At 38.3% G+C, this 10633-nt stretch overlaps 1 protein-coding gene across 1 annotated transcript in view; it reads right to left on the reverse strand.

Moving 5' to 3' along the window:
- The window catches only part of LOC103594321, a 129433-nt gene extending 119078 nt beyond the window's left edge, over nt 1-10355 (reverse strand). Inside the window, exons 1-2 of the mRNA XM_008577538.1 lie at nt 10283-10355; nt 9530-9596 (exon numbers count right to left, since the gene is read on the reverse strand). Of these exons, the coding sequence (XP_008575760.1) occupies nt 9530-9596; nt 10283-10355 (140 nt within the window). The remainder of the gene's footprint in view (nt 1-9529; nt 9597-10282) is intronic.
- Nucleotides 10356-10633: the final 278 nt, after the last annotated feature.

The following is a 10633-nucleotide window of genomic DNA, read 5'->3' on the forward strand; positions in this document are numbered from 1 at the left end:
ATAATAATTAGCACTTCCTGAGCATTTCTGACTGCCTGGCATTGTTGTGTGAGCACTTTGCGGGCATATCTCATTTAATTAGCACAACTCTTTGAACCCGATAGCCACAATGAAGGGAGAAGAATGACTTGTTGAGCTACTAACTTTAAATGGCATCATGGGAAAGGAACATTCAAACCTCCCAAATACTGTTAAAAAAAATTATTTATTTATTTCATTTGGCACCCTCTAGTGCGAAGGATAGGGAAAGCACTTTCCAACCAAAACTACTTTTATATTTCATTCATTCATCATTCATTTATTCCATGAATATGCACTGATTATTATGTACAAGACAGTATGAGCAGTGCTGGTATAGAGCAAGGAATACTGAAGACGTGCTTCTACCTTCAAGGAATGTATAGTCTAGTATGAGACAGACAACAAAAATAAGATAAAAAATGTGCAATTGCAAGTTGTAATGAGGGCACTGCCTGAAACAACTCGGGTCCTGTGATAGAAAATAACAGGCAGCCCCTAGGTGGACAAGTGTCGAGTCAGGCTGCAGAGCACTACAGACAGGGATCAGCCTGCAGAAAGGTGCTGAAGTGCACAGAGGCTTGTTATATTTGGGAAGAATTCCACCATGGCTGGAGCATATGAGGAAGATGTACAAGTTTAGCTTGGACAGAGAACCAGGACTCCAAGAAGACGAACACAGTTGAAAGTATTTTTCCTAAGTGTAAAGGGAAGCAGGCAAAGAGATTAGGCTGGGACATGAGCTGAGATTCACGTAAGACCTCCCTGGCTGCTCTGTGGAGAAAGGCTTTAAGGGGAATAAGGCAGTGTCTTATCCTTACTGGAGAGAGACGAGTAAGAAGGCTTTGTAGGAATCGAAGTAGGAGATGGTAGTAATTTGGACTGGATCAGAGGTTCTCAACTGGGGGAGATTTGTGGCCCCCATGGGACATTTGGCAATGTCTGGAGACATTTTTGTGGAGGAAGAATCTTACTGGCACTCTCTCCAGTGGAGAGAGAACAGGGGTGCTGCTAACATCCCACAATGCCCAGGACAAAGAATTGTGTGGCTCCAAATGTTGACAGTGCAGAGGTTGAGAACCCTAGGCAAGAGGTTTGGCGATACTGATAGAGGTAAGCAGAGAAATCTAAATTTTTAAACTATGGAATGAAGAGAATTTAGTGATAGATTAATACAGAGTGGTGAAGGGAGCGAGGTATTGGGCATGACTCTACAGATTTCCGGCTTGAGCAAAGGTGAGGTGTCATTTACTAAGATGGGGTGAAATGTGGGAGGAGCCAGATCTCCAACAGGGAAGATATAAAAATCTCAACTTTGAATGTGTCACGTTTGAGATGCCTGTGAGATAGTCAAGTGGAAATGTCAAATAAGTTGACTTTCTGAGTCTAGAGCTCATTCATAATTGTAATAGCAATTAAATTTATTGAACAGTTAAAATGTGCAGGCATCTTTCTAAGAATCTTTTGTACATTATTTTATTAATCCCACGCATAGTAAAGGCCCACATTCATTCTTTGAATTCTCTTGATGCATCCTTAAGTTTCCAAATTATGAGCCAAGGATATCATTGTAGTCTTCAAAACTTTTCCTTCAACATAGGAATATATTGCTGTAAGCTAACAGTAAATATTATGCCTTCTCTGATAAAACAGAACATGTTTTAAGATAAAACATCCTAACCACCATGCCATCAAAAATATTCAAAATTATATTTACCACTGTTTAAATACTTTTCATTATTTTTATTTTAGAAAACATCCTGAAATTATTTATCTTCCTTATTGTCTCTGGTTGGGATAAAATAGCAAAGTTTTGTCCTGAAGAGGACACTATGTAAAAACTATAAGCATGATTTCTAGAAACAATTAAGTATTCCAAAGGAGCCTTCTGCCATTTAATATTCTTTCAAAGCCATCTGGCCCTCCATTTTCTTGGCCAAATGATACAATGTCTTCAAAACACATTTCTAGTATTAGCAGATGCTGCTAACCACAGTCAGGAAGCCTAAACGAATGGAACCACCCCGTTCTCAGTTATATGATATGTAAGTCAGCCTGTGATACTCATGATGGATGTCTGGGAACAGTTTTGCTTATTTAGTCTGAGAGAAAGAATCTTAAATAGCAGGGCTATGAAAGCTCATATTGTTACTTTGAGTCCTCCTGCAGCTGTAAGGTCCAGCTAGGCCTTAGTAAAATGGGACTCCAGTTAGGAATTTGTTAGCAAGGCCAACTCCTGGTAGGGTATATTTGTAATTTGGCCTAGGCCTAAAGTTTCAGGTCAACTTGCATGAAAGTGGAAAATAAAGCACTTTGTTCATTGGAGAAGGAACTACTCAGCTCAGAATCCAGGAATACAACTGACTCGTGATCCTCACAGAGTAGTCTATCAGAGATTTTTCTCCAGTTGCTTATAGCTCCACTCCACAGAGAACATGACAGAATTATGTCAGATGAGAAACAGTATTCATCCCTCTGCAGGGAGAGCAAAGGTTCGAACTGCATATGGCAATATATCTTATGTTTTGTTGGGTTCTAGGCCTCCCGGTACCTTTGCAAAAAAATGTTCTAGAATTTCTAAATTCTATAGTTGGCTAGACCATATCGAAAATCCCTTCCTAGAGTCAACAGCCTTTCCTGCCTGCCTCTCATTACACAACTTCCTTAGCTGTTCCAAAAGTGGCCTGGGGATTTTTTTCCCCCCTAGGGAAGGAGGCGGGTCAGGAAGCAGAGAAGCAAGATAAAAAAAAAAAAAGCAGAGTTCTGTGCCTGCTGGTCCCATTTTCAGTCCCTCTACTGAAATTAGCCACATGTGCTAAATAATTTCATAGCACCTAGATATTTGCCCCCAAGGTCTTGAGTCAACTTGCAAGGGCTCCCTGATAGGAGAAATGACTCTCTTATTTCAATTGTTCCAAAAGAGTATTTCACATAAAACTGTATACAATGCCTATAGAATGTTTTGGGATTGAAACTTCAAGATAGTGTACTGTTCTAACTTGTAACATGTTCTTTACTTTCCCACCCATCCTTCTGGAGGAGAGGATCTTTTCTTCTTTGGAAAGGGGGGCATCCATGGTATTTGCAATTCCACAAAAATATATAATTGATAAATTCTTAACAAACAAATGTGCAAAGTGCAAGTCTACCACTCAGGAATATAAAATACAAATTTTACTAAAAAAGATTAAATTCTACTAATTTTGAAACTTGTATTCTCCCTCCTTTTACCTCTTAACCCACATTTTAAAAATTTGTTGACCCCTGGTTTTGTGTGTCTGGTAGTTACAATTGAATATCATTAGCTCTCCCTGGGACACCTGTGTCCTGTTGTATGGTGGGAAATTAGTCTGATCCATAGGTAAAGAAAGAACTAACTTTGACGGAGCTCATACTTTGTACCCAGCCCTATGCCAGCTGTTTACACCTGGTGGTCAACTCATTTAATCAGTAATGTATAATGAACTCATGGACATTTTCACACTTGGGATGAATAATTTTCTTTAATCATAGAGTAATACCTGCTTATTAAAGAGATTTAAGCAAAAATGAAAACAAGATGGGGAGAGGACACAGTCATGATCCCATTCCCCAAAAGTAATCATTGCTCAGTGTATTTTCTTACAGTAATTTTTCTATGTTTAGGGTTTTCTTTAACACCCTAAACGATACATGTAATTGTAACGATACATGTAATTATAATATACATATGCTACATACAATTATGCATAATTGCAGTAATAATATACATAAAATGATTTTAAATCACTTTTTTGGTCAACACTAAAAATGCTTCTTTTTTTTTTTTTTTTGGTATTGGTATATTCTTTTTAAACAGCTGCACTTTATTCCATCCATGGCAAATTTGTCTTAATCACTCTGAGGTTGAACTTGGACATTTAAAGTAACTTACATAGGTTAGAAGGAAACAAAAACCAAAACTTACACTGTCTTTTTAAGTTAAAAAAGGAAACCCAAGTTAGGCCATGAAAAGAAATTAAAGTCTTTTTAAAAATATTAATATTCTTTCATTTTTAAAGTATCCTATAGTCCATACATGATTGAGAATTTTATTAGGCATATAAAAATGCATTCAAATTAATAAATGTGACTGATATACATTCTCAGTTCCCTTCCCACCAAAAAATAACTTTATTGAAACCTAAATTCCTTGAGTTCCATATGCACTTTTAAAAGATAGCTAAGAAAGTATAGCAAAGAGATATGGAAAGCAAACCACTGTTCCTCTCACCAAACACAGAGCAACAAGCACCACTGGCAACATCCTTTGCTGGAAATAGTGATTTGACTTAATACAGTAGTTTGTTGGCGCTGCCATAACAAAGTACCACAGACTGGATGGCATAAACAACTGAGATTTATTTTCTCACAGTTCTGGAGGCTGGAAGCCCAAGATCAAGGTGTAGGCAGGTTTGGTTTCTTCTGAGCCCCCTCTCCTTAACTTGCGGATGGCCGCCTTCTCGCTGTGTCCTCACCTGGTCTTTCCTCTGTGTCTAAATATCCTCTTCTTATAAGGACACAGTCATATTGGATGAGGGTCCACCCATATGACCTCATTTTACCTTAATCGCCTCTTCAAAGGGTTCTGTGTTCAAATACAATCACATTCTGAGGTACTGGGAGTTACAGTTTCAACATATGAATTGTGGAGGGGACACAATTCAGCCCATAACACTTCTGATAGATTAGCAATGACAAGATCTCTCCTGTTTTCTTTCCTGCTAGGATGTCTGATTAACAAAGAATCTTCCTTTTAAAAAAAGAAAGAAAAACAGATGTGGCTCCTCTCTAACACTCCCCAGCCTACACCACCAAGAATAAGAATTTTTTGACGTTATTTTCTTCATTTGAAGTATCAGATCACATCTGCACTGGGCATGTTTTCAAATCTTGGGCAAGATCTCAGAATAGTAAGGGGCACAACTTTTGCACTAAATTCCTTTAAGAAATAGACTTGCAGACTTGCAGCAATTTCAAAACAAAGAAAGAAAGAAAGGAAAGGAAAATGCTGATAGAAGTGCTGCTGCTGACATACCCTTGAGGCCATTCTTTCAAACCATCCCCCTGGTACTTGATGCCACAAAACCACTGTCCTTTGACAATCTCCCAATTGTCTGGCCCAGTTGGGCCCCAGACCAAAACTAAACACTATTTTCTTCTTGGGACCTGATTGTAGCATTTCCTACTGAATCTAAGAACCTAAAAATCTTCCCTGAAATGTATCCTAAATAACATATCCTAAAATAACATAATAACATATCCTGAATAACATCCTATAAAACATAAAGTAAAACATCTAACTTTGTAAAGATTTTGTTAAACACCAACTACCTAAACTTTGATGTAAGAAATAAGTCGATTTTAAGTGGAAATGGTCCAAAGAAGGCTCTTCTTTGAAGAAATGGCCGCTGGCTCTTTTGTTCTTTGATTTTTGCAGGAGACACGGTGAGAGATTTTGTATCCCTTTCCGTATCTTTTTGTGAAATCTAATCCTGTTTTGCTAGAGGTTGCCTTCCCTGTTCAGTCTGCCATGCCAGTGGGGGTGAAAAGTTGCATTTTAACCCAGCACAGAGCTTGAGAAAGTTTATTCACATGGTACTGCTGAACAAAGTCAGTCTCCCTGTGATGGCCCCAGCTCCTAGATGAAATATCCACTTTCCCTATGATGTTATCATAAATATAATACCAAAAGATTACTATATTTTGGACAAGGTGACTGATTTTGAATTTCCTAGCTCTACTGAAATGAAAATAAAAGACTACTCAGTACTGTAATGGGAACATATTTGGCAAGCCTATTTTTCCTTTCTTGTGGATGGGAATAGTAGGGGTTGAAATGTAAGACTCTTGGGTCTTTTCATGTTTCCTTACTCTTGGCTGACCAAATGCAAACCTGATTCACCTGTATGGGTCATAGAAGGCCTTCCCCTGGTTAGGAGACTTCAATCTTCACCTACATACTCCATTAAAATATAAAAAGAGGAACCCCACTGACCAGACCAAATGTAGTTATCTCATGCTAATTAACTTTCTCCTCCTCCATGGCCCAAGCATGTGCTGCAAACCCCAAGGTGCCCATTTTGCAAGAAAACGTGGTCCCAAGTGGAAAATTTGAGTTGATGGAAATCTCTAGAAAATTGGCTCATGAGCAATTGCCTACCAGTATGGGTCAGTAACATCAAATTTATTTAGAATACTGGTAATTTAAAATATTTGTAAGTTAACTATTAAATGTCTGTGTTCTAAATTTTATTTTCTATGAGGGCAGGGATGGATTGAATGAATGAAGAATCAAGTAAAAGAATAAATAAAAGCACCATAGAAAAAGTACAGGATTTGGATGTTGAAGCCTTACCTATGAATCTTAAAGGTTTCATTCTCTTGTCATAAACGATGACTTTTTAAAATGATGCCTGTGTTCCTTACATCATGCTAAGTATTTTAATCTTCACGTTTCTCCTCTGAAATAAAAATAGCTAATATTTCTGAGAGAGTCGTCTGGGATCCTGTCTCTTGGCTGACCTACCATCCCGGTTTGCTTAGGATTGACAGTGTTCCTAGGATATGGGACTCCAGACACTAAAATTGGGAAACTCAGGAAAATTAGGATGAGTCGGTCCTGCTGCAACAATGAACTAACTGCTTTTTATTCATTTTTATTTGATCTAATCCTCACCAAAGCCCTATTAGATAAACAGATACTTTTATTATCCTCTTTTACTGATGAGGCTATGGAGGCACAGTCACGCTAAGTAATAAAAACTCAGGACTATCTTGTGGAGGAGCCCGAGGACTAGCCATCAGAGTACTGCACTGCCTCCTGTCAGTATAATAGGAACCACAGTGACCCACCTCAAGGGTCTCACCTGGCCATTGAGATGATGATAATGAATTCACGTGCACCGTTTTACTGTCTGCAAAGCCCTTCCTCATGAAACCCTACAGTGAAGGGAGGCCACTAAAACCAGGTTAGGTCAGCCTCTGTTGACCTCCAGTGGAAATTTTGTGGCCCATTACTCTGGGCTCTGGTCAACCATTTTCTCACATGTGTTTTTAGAGAAGACACACAGAAAATAGGAGAGGAAGGCAACAAGAAATCAATCTTCATCAGCAAGTTATTTCCTCCAAGAGGACTTTTTGATCATTATTATAACGAAACACATTTCTTTCTCCAAAGTCTGTGCTAAGGTTGAGAGAACAACTTTAACAGAAGAATAAATGAGTGTCTTAAAGTGGCAAGGTTGTAAATTGCCCATCAGGTCTAAGGATTCATGGTTGGTTGCATTCTTTTTATTTATCTCTGAGCGTTCCCTGGTCCTCCACCTGGAATTGCCCATACTAATATGTATTTTTCATTTCAGCCAAACCCTGAAGTTACATGCAAGAGGAAATTTAATAAGCAGGGTTAGACAGATGCATTCAATGAATGTAGTAAACCTTTCCCCAATAGCAGTTCAAGCAAGCTTATATACTTTAATTGAAAATAAATGCTGTGTAAATGAAGTATATAACTACATACCTTGTAGACCCTTGAAGAAAATGAATTGATTTTAAATTACACCTGATGAAATACCACATTTTTAATATGTGATGATTTTTACGGGCACCTTTTTGGCTCCCCAGTGCCTTTAAAATTGGGCACAAACACCTTCTCTTGACTGTCAAGTCTTTCCTCAGCATATTTCCAATTTATTTTTTTCTGTTCCCTAATCTTCTTGCCAAGCTGGACTTCCTATACTATCTTATCTGCATGCCTTTGTTCAGGCTCTAGCTTCCTCCTGCAACCCCTCTCCATCCTTCACCTGCACCTGTGAAACTTGTAATGAACATCTTGTTATTCACAGCCACCCAGCATCCACTTCTTCTCTTTTTCAGCTTTATAGCACCCTTTTTTCTTTTGAGGTACCACTCCTGCCCAAGCACAATCCATGGATTCTGTAGGGTTTAGTCTATCTTTCACTCCAGAGGTAGGCATTTTCTCCATACCTCTCCCATCAAAGATCTGCCTGTACATTTTTCTGGATTTATCAGAAAAAGAGCACTCTCTTTTTGCTGAAGTGATGAAGCTGGTAACGAGCAGAGTCTGAGAGAGCTGGTGTCCATTCTTATCTCTACAGAAAATAAACCCATCTGAAAACAAAGCCAACACAGGGTAAAACAGCCAAGAAATGGAGAAGTAGCTCTTTAAGGGCATCATTAGACACCCTGGATCCAACTGTGCCTGAAGCAGGATACCCCTTTTGTGGTTAGTTAAGTCAACACATTTTTCTATTTTTGTTTCAACTAGTTGGAATTGGGATTTTGTCACTAAAAACTAGAAAATAAAAATCTTGATTATGCAAAACCCTACCCATAATTACGGGTTCATCTTAAAAGTCACCAAATTTCTAAAGCTTTCTTGGCCTCAAACACTGCGTAGCCTTTTTTACTTTAAAATCCCCTAGTACTCTGTACCTGTCTATGATATATCTCATCATCCATTTTTCTATTTTTGTTTCAACTAGTTGGAATTGGGATTTTGTCACTAAAAACTAGAAAATTAAAATCTTGATTATGCAAAACCCTACCCATAATTACGGGTTCATCTTAAAAGTCACCAAATTTCTAAAGCTTTCCTGGCCTCAAACACTGCGTAGCCTTTTTTACTTTAAAATCCCCTAGTACTCTGTACCTGTCTATGATATATCTCATCATCTGCATTAAGTTAAAATTATTGATTGATCCCACAGGACTGTAAGCAACTTGAAGACAGGGACTGGGTCTTGTTTTTGATTTCATCACACTTTTGCACATAGTGACTGTTACTACCCATTTGTGAATTTCATTAGATCAAATTTACTTTGTACTAAAACCATTAAAAAAACAACTTAAGATCACCCCAAAATAACTTTCATACAGATTTTGCTCAGCAGTCAGAAAAAATATTGTCAGGAAAGGCAGAAAAGATATAAATATGGAGAGAAATTACTACCCATTTGTGAATTTCATTAGATCAAATTTACTTTGTACTAAAACCATTAAAAAAAACAACTTAAGATTACCCCAAAATAACTTTCATACAGATTTTGCTCAGCAGTCAGAAAAAATATTGTCAGGAAAGGCAGAAAAGATATAAATATGGAGAGAAAAGGCATAAATATGTTTATTTCTACATCTTTAACAATGTGATTACTGTGATTTATAGTGCATATAAAATCTTTTAATATCATCAGCAAGGTAGAGATTTAAAAATTAGGTGCCTACAAAGGGATGTTATATGTAAAATATATTTGGACTTTGTCCTCGGTTCCTGGCAGAGAGCTCCTAAAACTTTTGGAATTTTTTGAGTGACATGAGTGTCTTTTATGACCCATAGGAACCCCTTGTGATCACACCTGAGTTTATGCTGATGAGATGATTTAGGGAGGGGCCTAGATAGCCTCAGAGTAGGGCTGGTCACTAGCAAGACCAAGTGATTAGAGGGTTGGACCTTTCAGCCTCATCCACCAACCTCTGGGAAGTGGGAGGAGCTTCCAAATTGGTGATCACGTCAATCAGCTGTTGAGAGGGTGGCACATCTGGAGAGGGCACGGAAACTCCATATCCCTTTCCCCATGCCTTGCCCTATGCGTCTCTTCCATTCAGCTGTTCCTAAGTTGTATCCTGTATAATAAAACAGTAGTAGTAAGTAGACTGTTTGGTTGCGTTCTGTGAGCCATTCTAGCAAATTATACAATCTGAGGAGGGGGTCATGGGAAATCCTGATTTATAGCTGATCAGTCCAAAGTACAAATGGCAACTGAAGTGGGGACAGTCTTATGGAACTAAGCCTTTAATTTATAGGATCTAACACTAACTCCAGGTACATGGTGTCAAAACTGAATTGTAGCACATCCAGTTGGTGTCCATAGAATTGGAGAACTGGTTGTTGGTTTTGGAACACATCCCAGAAAAGGACTATAAATTCTTCAGGAAAAGAACAGTGAGAAAACATGGGTTTTCCAATCAGAACACCTGGATTTAATCTGGACTTTCCTGTTATGTGACTTTGGGGTGAATTCCTTAATATTTGCAACCGTCCATTTCTTAATATCTAAAATGACAAAAATAACTATTGCTGAAGGATTGTTGTCAGGATGGAGTGAGAAGACAGATGTTGTATATTAGTTATGATATAGGTCCAGCTGCTGTCAGAGAGATCCATAATATTGATGGTTCAACGAGAAAGATTTTAACTTCTCTCCCATGTAACAGAGAAGCTTACAGGTAGTCTGGGGCTGGAATGGTGGCTCCACAGTGTCACGAACCCAGCTCCTTCTATCTTCTGGCTCTGCCATCCTTGCTATGTTGTTCTCATCTTTAATTATCCAAGATAGCTTTCCAACACGATCTCATCCCTCCCATCAGAAAGGGAAAAGGCAAAGTGGAAAGTATGCTCCCTTCTCTTAAAGACATGATGAAAGTTTCCCACACTGGTTGTTCACATTCCAGTGGACAGAACGTAGTCACACACCTAACATGTAACCACATCTAGCTATGGAAGAAGTTAGAAACTGTAGTGTTTATTCTCAGCAGCAATGGCTTAAGTAATATTATGGATTTTTTAAAAAGTATT

This window comes from Galeopterus variegatus, unplaced genomic scaffold (assembly GCF_000696425.1).
Source record: "Galeopterus variegatus unplaced genomic scaffold, G_variegatus-3.0.2 Scaffold1529, whole genome shotgun sequence".
NCBI classification, from domain to species: Eukaryota; Metazoa; Chordata; class Mammalia; order Dermoptera; family Cynocephalidae; genus Galeopterus; species Galeopterus variegatus.